The sequence below is a fragment of the Anolis sagrei genome, chromosome 3, assembly GCF_037176765.1.
Source record: "Anolis sagrei isolate rAnoSag1 chromosome 3, rAnoSag1.mat, whole genome shotgun sequence".
NCBI classification, from domain to species: domain Eukaryota; kingdom Metazoa; phylum Chordata; class Lepidosauria; order Squamata; family Dactyloidae; genus Anolis; species Anolis sagrei.
In genome coordinates this window covers 35078485-35097655 of record NC_090023.1, presented here as the reverse complement: position 1 = coordinate 35097655, position 19171 = coordinate 35078485, and the positions used below count along the sequence as shown (strand labels likewise).

Genomic DNA, 19171 nt, shown 5'->3' with positions numbered 1-19171 from the left:
GCCCTCCCTTTGGCAGATAGACTGGCCTATCATAGCAGAAGAGGGCTTTTGATGGGAGGATTCACTGTCTGTTTCCAAAAGGAAAAGACAGGTGGAGAGATCTTCAGCCTTCTCTGCCAAAGGGGTTCCTAAGACCATCAGAAATATATGTTTTCTGATGGTCTTTGGCAACCCCTCTGAAATCCCCTTATTACCCACTCAGGGGTCCTGACCCCCAGGCTGAGACACACTGCCCTAAATGGTTTGAGTCCAGGTTACCTACTGGATCACCTTCTCCCATTCAATCTGGCCTTTAGGACACTGAGATCCTCTGGGGGTCGGCTATTCCAGCCTGCCAGAACCTGTCTGGCAACTGTCACTCAGAGTACCTTTTCATTGGCGTCCCCAAGACTGTGGATTGACCTACCAGAAGAGATTCAACAGAGCTAAATGAGCTGTTAGAATACGGAACACAATTGAAAACCTGTTATTTCCAGAAAGTCTACCCAGTCAATTTTAAACTATGAATTTTAACCAACATTTTATTGGTATTGGTGTTGGTCTTTGTTGTGTGTAGTTTGATATATGCATTTTAATTGTGCTGCATTTGTTTGTCTGTTTTAACCATGTTGAGCCACAGTGAAAGGCGATTAACAAATTTCTCCTCCTCCTCCTCCTCCTCCTCCTCCACCACCACCACCACCATCTTCTTCTTCTTCTTCTTCTTATTATTATTATTATTATTATTATTATTATTTTATTTTAATATCATTCCAATTAATATTATTTTGTTTTTACCCTCAGATTAATGCTAACTTGCTCTCCAGAACAAAATAAAACTCAATTACCTGAACTCTCCCTTTTGTGTACTTTTGCTCCCATGAATGCTGTGACTGATTTAGAGAAACTAGCTGTAAAATGATTGTAGCCATGTGGTTAAAAAAAAAAAAGATTAATTTCCCTTTTGGCCCACTGCTTTCCTTCTTGGGAGGATGGGGCAGCTGGAGTTGCCATGGGAGGTTTGTTATATTGTGTTAACGTGTCAAATTCCCCTTTCCCCTGCCCTCCTGAACATGTAGTTCATCTAGTGCAAGGGGATTTTAGACATAAAAAACTCTCAGCATGTAATGAAGATAAATTAGACTCTTTGTTCATAATATGTTTTTTTTAAAAGACCACCTATTTATTTCTGCTTGTCTTTATCATGGGGATTTTTGAAGCTCATTTGCAGAAGAAGCCTTTCTCCACTTTTATTATGTGCTGGAGCTCAATGAGTCCCATCTGGAAACAGATGCATTAGCACACTCTGTTTTATAGTTTTGTTCCCTTCCTTTCATTTTCTCCTGCACTGCAGCAAATTTTGAGATGGTTGTGCTATGAAGTAATTAAAACGAATAAATGAAATAACATCTGATAACAAAGCAATTGTCTTCTGTCCTATTAAATCATTGATTAGAGGAAGCTGTGGATCATAATGATGTCTTATTCTTAAACTGTCTGTCATTCGTTTTGAAGGGGGTTTTGGCTGAAATTTCCCATTGGCAGCACATTGGCAGCTAGACAAAGACAACTCATACACTCTTTAAAAGAATTATATCTTCCTAAATCACCCAGCAATGGCTGTCCTCAGCTTCTGCTGCACTTGGAACAAAAAAAAATCAAATGAAACAAATTTGCTTTTGCAGATAAGCAGTTGCATCTATTCTATTATATTGTAGAGAAAGCTCTTTTTTTCCTTTTAGAATTCTTTTTAAAAGCATATCTGCAGACCTAGCAACAGTAGCTGCACTCTTAACAGAAGACAGTGGTATCTTATCTATCCTTTTTGCTTGAAACTTTTCACTATAACCATAGATTAGAGTCAAAATTGGTTCTTATCAATAAGTACTAATTTAAAAGCATTAGGTATTGAACAAAGATGCTTGATTCGAATTTCTCAAACTCATGTTGGAAGGGCCATTATCCCTATTAATTGAATGGGTTTGCAAGATCAATTTCCAAATGAGCCACAAAAATATTCATTTTGGATTTTAAAATGTTTACTGAATGTGCTCAATGAATAATTGGAAAACTAAGCTCCTCTATATAGCGCACACAGTTTTCATGCCTGCAGAACAACTTTTACTCATACCAAATTTTGCCTAGAATATTATTATTATTATTATTATTATTATTAATTAAAGAAATCTCAAGCTCTGAGGATTACCTGGGAAGGAATCCCACTGGAGCACTGCTGCACACCAAAATACCTGGGAGTCCAAAAGTGGCAACCAAAAACCCAGAACCTCAATCAGTGGCCGATACCAGATGAGAGACTCCCTCCTCGGCAGACGGAAGACTGGGCGACCTAGAAGGCACTAAACAGGCTGTGCTCTGGCACCACAAGAAGCAGAGCCAACCTTAAGAAATGGGGCTACAGAGTGGACTCCATGACATGTGAGTGTGGAGATGAGGAAACCACAGACCGCTTACTACAATGCCACCTGAGCCCAGTCACATGCTCAATGGAGGACCTTACAGCAACACTAAAGGCACTTGAAGTGGCCAGCTTCTGTTCAAAGGATATTTAGCATAATGCCAGGTCTTTAAATTTGTTTGTGTTTTTTAATACATGATAACTCAATTTGCTTCTGACATGATAAATATATTAAATAAATAAGCAAACATAATAAGAATAATAACACTCAAGTAATAAACCTGTTCCATGAAGGGCAGTGCAGATAGGTTGAACACAAATAATTGAGCCAGAGGAACCACTTACACTGACTGTATTTTCATGTTTAAGCCTTGTTTTATTGGTTCCCATCCAGTCTGCTTCAGCACACCTCATATGATGGAGATGAAAATGAGATGTAGAGCTGCATTCTATAATGCACTTCAAATCAACAGGTTACAGGGGTTCATGTAGATCATGTTAGGAATCTTGGCTCTCCAGGGAATTGGTGGATTATAAATCCTGTAAGCTGTAGCTGGCATAAATTGTAATTGGAAGTAAGCCTTACTTTTGTGGAGGCTCAAACTAGAGAGGAATTGGCACTTAGATGTATTCTTCAAGTACAACTTTGTAGTGTTGGGCCATACACAAAAGAATGGAACCACTGCAAACATTTTCTCCCTTCTCTGACCTTGGACTGTGAGTCCTAGATAATTATGAATGGTACTGTCAAAACTCTCAATGAGATCAGGAATAACCAATAGTAGCACTCTCCTTTGTCTCTCAAATGAGTCATTTTCAATATGGTATTTGTGACAAAGCCTGATATGAACCTGTATTGAAACAATACAGAGACTAGGACAGTTTCCCTAGTAAAACCAGGGAACATCATCTGATGCTTTCCCCCCTCTACTAGATTTTAACAGCATGCAACAAAGGTAAACAGTTGATAATTCTTTGGAGTCCCATAATTCTTGACCATTGGTCCTGCTGGAGTTGAAAATATCTAAAGGGTATCAAGTTGTTTTCAACTTTATGTTGACTGAGGAAACCAAACTTGTAATTTCCTTGAAATTTTAATCCACCCACTCTATTCTCCATTACTTCAAGATAATGTTTAGGATAGAACCATTGGAACAATAAGACTGATAGGAAGTTTCATGGGTTTATTCGTTCATAAATCAGTAATTGCATTGCATAAGGAAGTGGGTTTTTTTACCTAAATTAGGTAATGAGTTAAAAAGTTTTGAATTTTTAGTTTTAAAGTGGAATTATAAGATAGGATTGGATTTCCTTGGCAAAGCATCACTTCCTGCAGCAAAAGTACACATTTAATTCACAAAAAGATATCTGGTGTAGCTCATAAATTTGTGAACTGCTCTGCCAGGCATAACATGCTTTGCTGATGATGACTCATTCACATTTTGTGGAAGGTTGTCAACTTCAAAGGAAATGTTATCTTTTGCCAGATTTCCCCCTACAGCTCAGCTCCAGTATTTCATATAAAAAGGCACCTCAGGTTTGAAATGTAGTACTCTAATATCAATATTGGTATTATAACATATGATATTTCCAATACTAGATTGTACAAACCATTAGTCAAGGAAACTTCCTCAGCACAGAGCAGTGCAGGACCTTTGTTTAAAGCAGTGTTTCTCAACCTTCCTAACGCCACGACCTTAATACAGTTCCTCATTGTGGTGACCCCAACCATAAAATTATTTATGATGCTATTTCATAACTGGAATTTTGCTGCTGTTATGAATCATAACTATCTGATATGCAGGATGCATTTTCATTCACTGGATGAAATTTGGCACAAATGCCCAATACGTCCAAATTTGAAAACTGGTGTGGTTGGGGGATTGCTTTTGTCATTTAGGAGTTGTAGTTGCTGGAATTTATAGTTAGCCTACAATCAAAGAGCATTCTGAACTCCACCAATGATAGAATTGAACCAAAGTTGGCAGATAACTCCCATGACCAACAAGGGTTTGGTGGGCATTGACCTTGAGTTTTGGAGTTGTAGTTCACCTACATCCAGAGAGCACTGTGATCTCAAACAATGATGGATCTGGACCAAACTTGGCATGAATACTCAATATGCCCAAATTTGAACACTGGTGGAGTTTGGTGAAAAAAGATCTTGACATTTGGGAGTTGTAGTTGCTGGGATTTATAGTTCACCTACAATCAAAGAGCATTCTGAACCGCACCAATAGAATTGGGCCAAACTTCCCACACAGATTATACAAACCACAGATACTGGCCTTAAACAAGTTCCTGGATCCACAGTATCCATGACATGACAGTGTAGGTATTAAAATAATTCATGATTTTATATACTTTGGTTCAATTATTAATCAAAATGGAGACTATAGGCAAGCCATGGAGAATTCATTTTTACACATACACGCACACACATCCTGGAATGCACGTTTGGATCAATAGAGTACTTCAAGTGTCCACACAATGATTTACTTTCTGTGGGATTGATTTCACTGTGTAATGTGGTTTGCACTATAGCACTGTGGTGCAAATTGAGGACTTTATTTCAGACTTCCCCCTGACTTTGCTTACCTCAATTTAAAACCCTTAAAGCATGCTGTAGTGTGCTTTTGTGGCTTGTGTAGTCTAACACCATGCAATGAATCTGAATTGAAACTGCATTAAATAGTCAGTATAGATGTACCCTATGACAACTTTGATCTCGTCATAATGGCATTCAAGAAAAATTTGTCTTTTTTGGCAGACTATTCTATCTGCAGAACTCTATTCCGGCACATTTAAGTTGAACTGATTTTCTTCCTATTCACTTTCTTCACTGTCCAGCTTTTACATTCATACATAGAAATGGGAAATGTGATAGCATACGGACAATCTTAAGTGTATGTAAATATGTATATATACTCTTGAGATCTTGTTTAGTTCTTTCATAGCTATCTTTCCAAGTTATCATCTCCTCCTCCTTTCTTTCCTACAGTCTGTATTCTGATTTATTATTAAGCCAAAGTATAGAAAATATTAACTATTGCAATGCCTACACTGTCTACTTTAATAATGATAATAATAATAATAATAATAATAATAATAATAATAATAATCTTTATTCATACCCCGCCAACATCTCCCCAATGGGGACTCGGGGCAGCTAACATGAGGCCAAGCCCAAAAATACAATACAACAAAATAAAACACAAAGAAACAAAAAATTACATCCAAATAAGATACATAAAGTAACAAAATAAAATAAATAGTTGCAAAATAACATAATGAAGAGATGGAACACAATGGGCAGGCCAAATGCACAGGATAAGAACATGATAAAACCCTGGATGAGATAGTAGTGGAAAAGTGTATTTCTGAGGGAGGAGCTCATAAGGAATGAACAGTGGGGTTAGACCTTCATTATGGACGGGGAGGAAAGTGCATCATGAAGATGGCACTAAGGTTGGAACAGCCAGAAATGGGGTATGTGATCACTCTCCAAAGGCACATCGGAAGAGCCAAGTTTTTAGATCTTTCTTAAAAGCTACCAGGGTAGGGGCTGGTTTAAAGTTATATAAATCATCTGTAGTTATTTATTTGTTTTCTTAATGTTCATCTGTAAACCCCCCTTTGCACCCTCTTCTTTGACTTACTTCAGTAACTGTTCCAAGTCTTTGTTATATTTTGGAAATAATATGTCATCTGCATATCTTAAATTGTTGATGTTCATATAAGAGAACACTTGGTGATAGTAAGCAAATTATGTGAAAGAATACCAGTACAATGTTCAAGTATGGACCCATAAAGTTACAGGACTATACTAGGCATTGTTAACTTCTTTCATAGATATTTCCCTGTTTGTCCAATACAGAGTGTAGAAAAACATTGATGACAAAAATAATTCATATCAAATTAGAGGATGAGCAAGTGAATGCACCTCTGGTGTTGTGAGTTACAGCATTAGGACCTATGATGTTCTAGGAGTTGGACTATAACCTTCAGAATCCTCTCAGCCAAGAAGTTCCTAACCAATATGACCATCAACCATGCTGCCTCGGATATTCTATGGGTTTTAGACCAGTCACATTTTCCAAGTTTTTGGTATGTGCTGCAATTTGTGCATAGCTGTTTTGAATTGCGTGCCAGTGGCCTTGCCCCCTCTCCGCTCAAAGTAGGACTACTTAATTAACACAAGATGTACACTAGATGACACAAGAGTTGGCTGAGAGTCATTTTATCATTTCTGCTTCCCTTGCAAGCCAGTAAATTTCTATGATTTTTTAAAAAGTCAATATTAAGGGTCACACTTCGAATGTGAGGCCACCAGCTGATTGAAAAAAAAAAACCAGCAACAGTAACCTGACTAATTTGCCTTCTTACTTTGAGGTCATTGGCAACTTTTCTCAGATTCCATTTTATTTAAAGGTGGAGGACATTAGTGCACAAAGAACTTTAATTCTGGACGCTAGCCAGGACCAACTGTGGGCTCCAGCTCCTGAGTCACAGGCCTCAGCTTTCAAGCGCTTCTCAGATCCAAGAACATTTCACCAATTGTATTATGAAGAGTTATTCACACTTTGCAGCCATAGAGATATGAAGGTCTTCCAAAGCATTTTTCACTGGCTTTGTAATTAATAATTTTTCTAGGTCAAACCATAGAACTCATTATTTGCATTTTGGAGTGAAGCTCCAGGCTCATCTGAGATCTATATATGTTGAGTTTCATTTAACATTATCTACGGTCATTTTGCTAGTGCCTGCTTTCAAATTTAGCACTTTTAAAATGGGACTATGTGAAGGTTGTTGGGGAGAGATTGGTAATATTTCTCCTTGTCTTAAAATAAATTTCTTCCTTAAGACCTAAAAGATCTGTAGTTTACAAGCTCATAAATATCTGTCATGCTTCTAACAGTCACTATATTATACATATCCTGTTATCCACAAATTAGATCCAGATTTAGCCATCCCTGGATATACTTATTGAAATCAATTATGGGTTTCAATGGGTGAAAACCCATTGTAAGCATTTGTTCTATTGGTTCTACACCAAATACAATAAATGTCTGATTACAACTCCATAGTTTTGCATTCACTAATCAGAAGGAGCATTGCCCCCCACCCGAGTGATTTGTTTCCACATGGGACACCCAATGCTCCTTGACCTCAAAAGCCTAATTATTACAGAAAACATTTGATAATGGAGAATCACATCTCTAGAAACCTTTAGAAGTGCACAAATTACCATATTTTCAGCTATTTCTGTGGCAGATTTCTTCCCCACACCACTACTACATTAGGAAATAACGATTAAAATATACTTGGTCTTGAAAAGAATAAACTGGCCATGGAGGTCCATGAATGTTGGAGAAGGTGGAATTACCTTTGCTATATCCTTTGTGGCTGCCCAACTTTACATGTGAATTGATAGCATTTATTCTGCAGCACTTCTTTCCATGGACTATGGTCAGCCCTGAACCGGATATATTAATATGCTAATTTATTGTAGAAGGCTTTCATGGCTAGAATCACTGGGTTGTTGTGAGTCTACTATATACCATGCAGCTGTGGACAAGTCTGCATAGGGACCACCAAATGTAGCATTGCCCAAACACGAATCAAGGAACATGAAAGGCACTGCAGACTAACTCAGCACTTGATGAACCAACCTGGACACAGCATATTATTTGAGAACACAGAAATGCTGGACCACTCTAACAACTACCATGTCAGACAACACAGAGAAGCCATTGAAATCCACAACCATGTGGGCAGTTTCAACAGAAAGGAAGAAACCATAAAAACAAACAAAATCTTGCTACCAGTATTTTAAAAAATTCTAAAATCATAACAGTAAATAAAGAACAACACTCAAAAACAGGACAATTCCAGACGAGAAACAATTGGGCCAGCTAATCACCTCCCAACAAACGATTCTCCCAGGCAGTAAGAAGCCAGATCTTGAAATTGCAAGGCCAGTAAGTGCTAATCAAGATGGCCAGTTGAAATATTCACACCTACCTCCAACAAATAAGAGTTCTTTCTCCCACCCTGGACTTTTCACATATATATAAACCCAATTTTCCTAGTTTCCAACAGACCTCACAACTTCGGAGGATGCCTGCCATAGATGCAGGTGAAACGTTAGGAGAAAATGCTTCTGGAACATGGCCACACAGCCCAGAAAACTCACAACAACCCAATATTGTTAATTGGCTAATTGTTAATTTCATATGTTTGGTTTACTCTTTTCACTGTTATGGATTGTTTAGTTACTTGTGTTGGTTCTATTTAAATTGGTTACTGGTTTATTTTATTATCGTTTTATTTTTATTTTTGTGTTATTTACATTGTTGTAAGCCACTTTATGTTATGTTATTTTATGCTGTTTTAATTGTTATTGCTTTATTTTAATTGTATTCTGCCTGGGCTTGGGCCCCATGTAAGCCGCCCCGAGTCCCTTCGGGGAGATGGAGGCAGGGTAGAAAAATAAAGTTCTTCTCTTCTTCACTCCGAGTCCCCTTAGGGAGATGGGGCAGGGTATAAATGAAGTATTTATTTATTTGTTTATTTATTTATTATTACCTATACAGTCACCCTTTCACATTAGCAAGTTAAGCATTTACAGAATTGATTATATTACTTTCCTCTCAGATACTGTTCTATATGTGTCCAAAATAGGTTCTCTGGGCATTTCTACCCTTGAGTGCCATTCTGTGATCAACTTCTGGCAGAACCTGATCACTGAATTGTGTTGGAGAACCTAGAAAGTACTAGAGAAGTATTGAATAGTATTTAATAATACTAATATTGAGAGGAAAGTAAATACTGATATTGACATATAATCAAATCTGTAAATGTTTAACTTGCTAATGTGGAGGGATGACTGTATAGGGTATTAACCTAAACAATCTCATTTCTTCAAACATCATAATTTTGTCAAGAGAATATATTTTAATTAAAAGTATGCTTTTTAAACTGTGCAGTAAGAAGCTCTATCTTTTATAATGCCTTCTTCACCACTGAAAACTGAAATACATTGTTATATTGTTTCTCATTGCCCTTCAGGGTCTGTGAAAGCTACAAAATTACTGCCCTATTATTGATGCCATTTGAACAATAACAGAGATGGCATCCTAAGCTTTCAATAAAATAACTTTTCGGCAACCGGAGACATCTTTGATCCTCTGTGTGGCTTATCTTTATAGTACAGATGTTTTCAAAATGACGGGAAAGTCTCCATCTTTCAGAAATCGTTTTTTAATAACCTTGGGGAGATTCCAAAAATTAATCCCTGCCACACAAACAACTTCACACACAAAAAGCAGGAGATGGTTAAGGATTAGGGTTTAACTTGAGCAAATTTTCCGTTACAAGTTCTGATCTGGTTTACAAATAAGCATTTTTGTTCCACTGATAATTCAAATAACACTTCAAGGAAGCTGGAGGAATGGGAATGCTGCAATTCTGCTAGGTCTCTTCAGTTTCTCCAGTATAGCTTCATTCTACTTACTTTACATTACATGGCCTATTATAGGAAAGTTATACTACTGAAATATTTCAGATGCAGAAAATGCAGGGGAAAGGGTTATTGGGATTTCCTCCTTTCCTTTCTAAATGACTATGCATAAATAGTGATGGGCACCTGATTGTCCTGATAAGTAACCTACACAGCTGCTGTCAGGACACAATATGGAGAAACAAAATAGACAAGTGGGTCAAACAACATTGCATTTTATCTCTGTAATTTATATGTAGAATATATCATGCTGGAAGCTGGATTAGAGTCAATAGAAGCAGACATGAAATTGGGGGAAGGAACATTAACAAAGTAAGATATGTATACAACACCATATTACATAGAACCACTCTTAATGGAAACATGAGCCAACACGAGCCAACAATAAGCCAACAATGTCATGCGGCAGCAAAAAAAGCCAATGTGATTTTGGCCTGCATCAATAGGAGTCTAGTGTCTAGATCTAGAGAAGTCATGCTACCCCTCTATTCTGCCTGGGTCAGACCACATCTGGAATACTATGTCCAATTCTGGGCACCACAATTTGAGGGAGATGTTGACAAGCTAGAATGTGTCCAGAGGAGGGTGACCAAAATGATCAAGGGTCTGGAGAACAAGCCCTGTGAGGAGCAGCTTAAAGAGCTGGGCATGTTTAGCCTGTTAAAAAGAAGGCTGAGAGGAGACATGATGGCCATGTATAAATATGTGATGGGAAGTCATAGAGAGGAGGGAGCAAGCTTGTTTTCTGCTGCCCTGGAGACTAGGATGCAGAATAATGGCTTCAAATTACAGGAAAGGAGATTCTACCTGAACATTAGGAAGAACTTTTAGGAAGAACTTCCTGACTGTGAGAACTGTTGAGCAATGGAACTGTCTGCCCCAAAATGTGGTGGAGGCTTCTTCTTTGGAGGCTAGATGGCCATTTGTTGGGAGTGCGTTGAATCTGATTTTCCTGCTTCTTGGCAGGGTGTTGGATTGGATGGCCCACAAGGTCTCTTCCGACTCTATGATTCTATGATAAGGAAGAATTTGCAAAAGCTGAGTTACAGTTTAATATTAAAAAGGCAAAAATAATGGCTATAGGTGATTTGCCTAACTTTAAAGTGGATAATAAAGACACTGAAATAATTCAACATTTTCTGTGTCTTTGCTCAGTTGTTCATCAAAATGGAAACTACTGTCAAGAAATCAAAAGACTAAGACTGGATTTACTCTGTAAAATTAATTCAGTTGACACCACTTTAACTGCAATGGCTCAAAGCTATGCACCCGCACTCTGACAGAAAAGGCTAAATGGTCTGCAAAACCACCACTCCCATGTTTCCAGAGCATTGAGCCATGGCAGTTAAAGTGGTGTCAAACTGCATTAATTCTACAGTCTAGGTGGCACCTGAGGTCTTAGAATTGAAGCTATGAAGGAATTAGATAAGATCCTCAAGTGTAAATATATTGTTGAATTCTTACATCAGAATAATTGCATGCAAAGTATTTCCAATTTCCATGTAAAGAAATGAAAACCGGACAGTGACGGAAACTGATAGGAAGATGAGCAACTTATTTAAGATGTAATGTGCAAGAAGAGTTCTACTGATATCGTAAGCTGCTAAAATAGAGTGTTGACTCAAATGAAACACTAAACGGAGGCTGTCATACTTTGGACATATCAGGAAATGTCATGGTTCATTAGAAAATATGTTAATAGTAAAATGGGAGACAGTAAGAAAAGAGGGAGACCACAATTACAGGGTGATTGATTCAGTCAAATAATACCTGAGCAGGGCAATCTTGGAAACCTCTCATTAATAGGATTACTAACCAAATTCGACTTGTTCACAAATAATTACATAAAAGTAGTATACTTCTACTCATTTCATTGTTTTACGCTAGCACAGACACCACATTATGTCTTGCCATCTCTCCATCAGTTGTCTTTTTTCTTATTTTTCATGTTCATTCCTGTATAATATTAGGCAATACTATAATTTCACATATTTGAAACTTGTGCTATTTGCTTGTTCACCAGTGTGAGGCATCAATTTGAAATGTGACTGTTTTATTGTAAATTCTGTGATTGGGTCAATAGAACATTGATTATTTTTCCTTCTCATTGTTTCAAAGTATTTCTGTGAAATATTTTGTGCTATAAGCTCTTTCCTTTTGCATTCTTGAAAAGCAGAATTGCAATGTTAAGTGCAACAGTGCTACGTGTGTGTGCCCCAGAGCAACTTCACATAGACTTTTGACTTTGTTTATGAACAGCTCTCTAAAGTTGCACTTGTTTAATTGCCCTGATGTCAGGTATATCAGAAGTGAAGCCAGGCAGAAATCATGTAAGAACTGCAAGAGGGAATGGCTTTAGGATAGGCACTAATGCTGAATGGGAAGCCTGAGTGGTCTGCAAATCTAAGCCCTGATCAATAACAAATTATAGGATGAATCAAAGCCATGAAAATATTGTAGCCTGCTAAGCCACGTGGGAGGAGTGGAGAGTGTGATAACAGATCTATAAGAGGAGGACAGCAGGCTGAAGATCAAAGTGAGGCAAGATTTGACAGAAACAGATCTGAGGGTATTATTGCTTAGATACAGAGGAAACCAATTATTCCAAGTGTTCTCTAGTTCATCATTTTCTGATAATCATAGGAAGACAAGATGCTGTCATATACCAGATGTCTTATCCTTCATTGCAACAGCTCTCCAGGGGACTCAGAACTGAGACTGAATCTACACTGCCATATAGTGCAGTTTGAACTGGATTATATGGCAGTGCAGATACAACCTGAGCTTTTTTTCCAGCTAGTCCTTTAATACTTTTAATAGCCCGTTGAACCAATGTACAGTAGGCCCACAGTATCTGCTGGGATTTAGTTTCAGGACCTCTTGTAAGTATCAAAATCTACAGTGGCTGGTCAAGTCTCATATACAACAGTATAGTACAATAGTGTCCTTAATAGAAAGTGTTAAGCAATAGATAAGTGTGTGATATTTGTTTACACCATTGCTTCCATTTCTTTCATGTATTCCATTTATTTGGAAGCACAAAATGGGAAGTGCCCTTCCCACACAAAACTCAGCTTGACATGAAAGCCTGCTTTCATGTGGAGCTGAAATAACAAAGGATCACAGAACTTATTCTTTCACTTCTTTAACCCAATACATCTTTACATAAGAAAAGAAAGTAAGAGTCAGACATTTTATATTCCTGCTGCTATTTATCCATTCCAACAATAATACCAGTTGATTAATGATAGAGTGATTGATATTTGTTGGATCCATGTAGGAATGTGGATATAATAACACTATGAATTTCTTCTAATCCCAGCATTAAAATATATGTAGATTGCACACAGCAAGATATATTTTTGAATGGATTTTCCTGTGTACTTGTCACCAAAAATTCTCAAATTAACTCAGAAATCGGGTGGAACAAATGTGTGTTGTAGAAAGGTCAAGTTATAAAAACGGAAACAGATTCATCCATCCATCCCTGCCCACTTGATTTTTATAGTTCTTCTTCACCCAACAACCAGCATTCTGGGGTATTTAGGCACATCCAGACTTTACTAGGATGTGAAATTGTTTTTCAGAATACTTTCTTCTGAAGTTATTTGGGGCTTTAATAAACTTTTCAGTTCTACTTCTGTCTGGATAATGCTATTTTGGTTACACAAAAATAACCAGTCAAAAATTGAGACTAGCATTGGTGTAGAATATTTTTCATGCTACTTCCATGAACCCCCCTGACTGTAGTTCACATACAAGATAAAACAGGATGTTTATAGTTGACTGTTTCCTCCAAGTATTTTTCAGAAGTCTGAAAACAACAATAATGTTATTGGAAGTAGAGGTTTCTTCCAATGGACCTTCTGGATCCATGGGAATTTGGTTCTGGGATTTGGGTGCCAATAAAGTGGATAATTATATCCCATATTATTAAATGGCAACAGCATGCATGTGTCTGCATCAACGTGTCCAGGAGGTAGGAGCCATGGAAATTCACGGTCAATTGAAATGCAGATCAGGAGCTCACAGATTGGAAAGGCCCATTGCACTTTAAAATACAGCCATACTCTGCCCATACTCTGAATAGTCTGAATGGTGACTAATTCAGCATTATGCTAAATCTAGCTACATGACTTTGTAATGTCATTACATTTTATAGGATGGTCCCTGACTGATTGTGATTAAAGTCCTCCAAACAAGAACCGGAGCAAAATCTAATTTTCATTTTAATATGTATTAACCCAATTCACATTTGCCAGACTATGACCAGAAAGGAAAATGCAGTTGTTCTTCAGGTTTTTTTATATTTTAGTTATGCTGATTTCCTGTCATTTTTTCCACAAATATGCATATGTTAGGAGAGATTACATATAAAAAGAACATTTTTAAAAGGTTTGTAACATAGTATGTGATGTCTGTATGAGTGTGGAGAATGATGCACAAAATGTGTATATAGGAGAAAACTGTGTCAAAAAATAGGGGAATTTCAGACAAGAATCAATCAGGACAAGCTAACAATCCCCAACAAAGGATCCCCCAGGCACCAATCAGTCAGGCTTTGAAGCTACAGGGCTATTAAATGCTAATTCAAGGTGGCCAATTGCAAATTCACACTTGCTTCAAGCAGACAAGAGCTCTTTCTCCCACCCTGGACATTCCACAGATATATAAACCTCACTTGCCTAGTTTCCAACAAACCTCAGAACCTTTGAGGATGCGTGCCATAGATGTGGGCAAAACATCAGAAAATAATGCTTCTTAAGCCTGGAAAACTCATAGCAAACCACTGTGTTACAATACGTACAATTTATTGTAGGTACTTGGGGGGGGGGGGGAATCCCATAATGTTGAAAAGTGGGGGGAGGGGCTAACTTTGCTTTGAAAATGTGTTAATATGAGGGGGAAAAATAATCACTTCCAGCATCAGCAACCAGAGAGATTTTTGAAAATACTCTTTTTAAAATCAAAAAAGGATGTTTGATTTTTCCTGGAAGGGAGGCCATTTTATGATGCTGTTGTATACAATGAGACTTGAGCATCCATGGATTTTAAATAAAGTATATTATTATTATTATTATTATTATTATTATTATTAAGGTATCCATTGGGGACTCTGGAACCAAACCCCAGCAGATGCCACTTTATATCTGTAGATCAATATCCTAAGCTCAGCTTTTCAAGAAGCTCTACCTTTTTCTGCACAGAGCAGAGTATTCTGCTAGTTTTAAACAAAGGGCTTATCTGGCCATTACATACTTGATCAAAATGCATTACGGGGTTGATTTTAGATTGGTAATGCGGGGAAAGTTAGTTTGGCTCTAGACAGGTGTGAGTATCCTCATCAGAGAACAGTATTACAGTTGCTCTTAGAATAAAAAAAGTCATAGTTTTCGGAAGCTAACTTACAGTGAATAAAGAGCAAACTATATCTTGATCTGATTGTGATCAGTTTATGCTGATTGATTCAGATATGTGTGGGTTTTACTGAACAGTCTGAGTAAAGGCCTTGGGTTTTGGAGATACAAATTGATAAGTGCCTGATTCAGCAATGGGGATGCTGAGAGCTCCCTTGGTTTTCTCCCTTGGAGATGTCCTCCACTAAGCAGAATGCTTACTCATTGGGGCCAACTGGAGGGGATGAGTCATAATGGCAGCCATCAAGAAGAGATGCCCTCCAAGGAGGTGTTAAATGCAAAATGGATTGCAAGACTTCAGAAAGTTAATCTAATAAACCCAGACAACCAAATTCTCTCATATAGGCCAATGACATCTCCATATCAGACGTGCATTTTTGTGAGATACCTGTAGTCTTTGACAGACCTTTGGCAAAAAACCTTATAAAACTACAAACGCCAAGATTCCTTATCATTGAGCCATGGCAATTAAAGTGGTGTCAAACTGCATTAATTCTACAGCATTGGTAAAACCACAGTCATATAACTCCCTGCTGCAATTGATTTTAACAAGTAAATGTTTTATTCTTTTAGATTTTATTTGACTTATTTGGTTATTTTAGGTTGTGTTGTGAGCAGAATTTATTGACTCTCGTGGATACTCGGTTTCCTTAAAATTTAGCCCAGAAATAATTTTGCAGGGATAATTTAGAATTGTGTGTGCACATATAAATTCCAGCATCTTGGCTTGGTCTCAGGTGAGAAAGTAGTTCTTCCTGTACATTGATTTTACTGATCTCTGAGCAGTTTTCCTCTGCTCCTGATAAATTCTGTTTGCTTTATTGTGAGATGTGGCTAAACCAGAGGATTATGTAGGAAAATCAAACCTGCTTCACTGTCCTCAAAACCTTTTATGACTGACATGGCAGAGTCCTGTTATTACCTTATGTAGCTTAAGAAAGACTTCTTCTACATCCTTTAAGCCAACATGTTTGTTCTGCAACATGATTACAATGCAGAATGATGACCTGGACCAAGTATATATAAGTCTGTTTATTTAATTTTTATTAGTTTGAGTCACACACTGTCTTTCTGCAAGTCCAGAGACTGAGGATGTATACAACAGACATTATAATATAAAGAAAGAGTTCTGCATTTTATAATATGATTAAACTCAATCAGACTAGCTTTTTAAAAGTTAAAACCAATAAACTCTAATATTAAAATGAAAGTGAAGTTTAAAAAAATTAAAATCATTTAAAATATAACAGCTGTAAAACCATTAAAAATAAATGTACCCCAAATAGATCTAGATCTATATCTTTCTGGGTATCTCTCTGTGCCTATCTTTGAGATCGCATTTTCCGCTATGAACTAGCACATATTTTAAGATCATCTGGGGAGGTTCTGATCTCGCTTCCACTGCCGTCTCAAGGAACGAGTGGTGGGAACGAGAGAGAGGGCCTTCCCAGTGGTGGCCCCTTGGCTCTGGAACCCGCTACCCAAAGAGATCAGGTTGGCACCTACCCTTCCCATTTTCCACAAGAAGTTAAAAACCTGGCTGTTCCGCTGTGCATTTGATTAGGCAATTCACCAGAGAATTTGGATCAATATCACCATAACTCTTTGTACTTTCATTGGCCCTCCCACCTATATTCCTGTTACCTTAAATGCCTAAGGATGTTACCCTCCCAGCTGTGACCTTAAGTGAATTGAAGTGCATTTTGCACTTTCCCTGGGCTCTATCTAGGAACGATTGCACATTTCCTGATACTTCCACACTCAGCACTTAATCTTTCAGCCATTGTACTGTTTTTAAAATGTGTACTGGCATTGTAATGTTTTTCTGATGTTGTTGTCGATTTTATTTTGTTTCATTTTATTTTATTGTAGGGTTTTAATCTGTATTTTTGGGCTTGTGTCTTTGAAGAGATGGTGGTGGGGTATAAAAATAAAGTCATTATTATTATTATTATTACTATTATTATTATTACTGTTGTTGTTGTTATGTTAGTTAACAATATCTAATTATCTTCTGGAGAGTAAGTCATACATTGTATAGCTTTTCCCCATGTATCACTATTATAAAAATGCACTGCTGTTCACTGTTTACTAATTAGATACATATGTATTTGTCTTTCAGAATGTCGGGTAGTGAAATCCACCTCCTATACCAAAATAGCTTCGACACCACGTAGGAGTGCTACCAAGAGCCCAGGCCCATCTAGACGCAGCAAATCTCCAGCATCCACCAGCTCAGGTAAAACAGTTCTGTATAAGTTTAAATACATCATTGAAGGTGAGCTTTCAAAGGCCTTACTTGGTAAATTGTTTCAGACTCTATAAACAACTTTACTTCTTCACCTTCATTGATATTGAGTGTTGCTTGTTACCTAACTCCGTAACAAGCAACATCCACTGAAGTTTTGTCTTCTACTTAACCAACTGAAGACACAGAAGCTGTCCCTAAACTGAAAAATGTGTGCATATTGTTAGTTACACCTGTCTTTCCCAGCTAGGATACATATTGAAAATCTACCTTAATACTAAGCTTGTACTGTATGTACTCATGTATATGTCTAGAAATTTTAGTCAAAATTTGCAGCAAAACTTCTGTCCTTTTTGAATATTTTAGTGGGAAAATGGTAGCAGCCAGGGGCAACTAGCTTCATGAGATACCGTCTTTCCCTTCTCCATGGAATGATCTTTGATTTATCTTTGGGTCATATAAAATTTCATAATTTTTATTCCCAGATCTACCCTTAACTTATCAATCTGTTTGACTTATACATGAGTATACATTGGGTAACTCACTGCTTATTTTGCTTCCACGTGCAAGAATGAATAATTTTAGGAGTTTTTTTCTCCTAAAACTAGATATTATTTCTAGTTTGGGAATAATTTAGGTAGATTTTCTATGCAAAAAATGTGGATTTTCTATCCAAACAAGGTTTTTGGTACAGAAAATGCGTTTTCTATATAAAGACATGCAAAATACACCTTTTCTGGTGCAAAAATATTGCTGTTTGGACAAAAATATGTTTTCTGTGCAGAAACAAGATGTGTAATTTTTACACAAGTGAATGTTCCCAAACAAAATCTTGTGATGTGAAGATTCATGGTGCTGTTCTTTTTGTTGGCAAGAATATATGAGTGTCTTTTATTTTATAAGATTGTGAATATTAATGTTTTCTTCATATCCTTACTCAGAATAAACAAAAAATGAAGCATCATATAATAATCATTTGCTTGCCTTTCTGTTTGTTCCCAACTCCCTTAGCCTTGGGAACAATTAAACAGTATGCATCAGCAATGTGGCATTTCCCTACAGTGAGCTCATCTTCTTCAGAATTCTGGCTTATTGTGACATCTAAACAGAGTCATAGTGCCCATCTACATATGCCATTTAATACAGAGCTAATCTGAAGTGGCGATATTCATGGCCAGCCCTAGGGCATCCGATCTTCATCTCATGTGATGGAGCCCCACCTATCCAGGTGGGACAAATCCAGTTCAGCCCCACTGGATGGCCACCTTTACCTGTATCATATTGTCTTTGCAGCGGCAGCCATGCATCAAGAGAACTCCTGGCCATCACTTGGCATCATTGCTAATGTTATAGAGTTGGAGAGGGAAAGGAAGAAAGGAGGCGGTGATCCCCCTCCCTTCTCCAAGTCACAAAGGCACCCTTGATGACATAGGCAAAGGTGCTGAATGGCAACCAGAAGCTCTGTGGCCACAGTTGAAGCAAAAAGACTATATTTTGCTTTGCAGCCTGTGTCTTTAATGAAGCCTTTCGGACTATACAGTTATCACAACATGATTCTACTTATAACTTCCAAAGCTACATTCTGTAGG

At 37.5% G+C, this 19171-nt stretch overlaps 1 protein-coding gene across 3 annotated transcripts in view; it reads left to right on the top strand.

Moving 5' to 3' along the window:
* DCLK1 (doublecortin like kinase 1) overlaps positions 1-19171 on the top strand; it is a 247634-nt gene that overhangs the window by 139671 nt on the left and 88792 nt on the right. For all 3 annotated transcript variants that reach the window (XM_060770818.2, XM_060770819.2, XM_060770822.2), the window contains exon 5: positions 17457-17573. In XM_060770818.2, coding sequence (XP_060626801.2) covers positions 17457-17573 — 117 coding nt within the window. The remainder of the gene's footprint in view (positions 1-17456; positions 17574-19171) is intronic.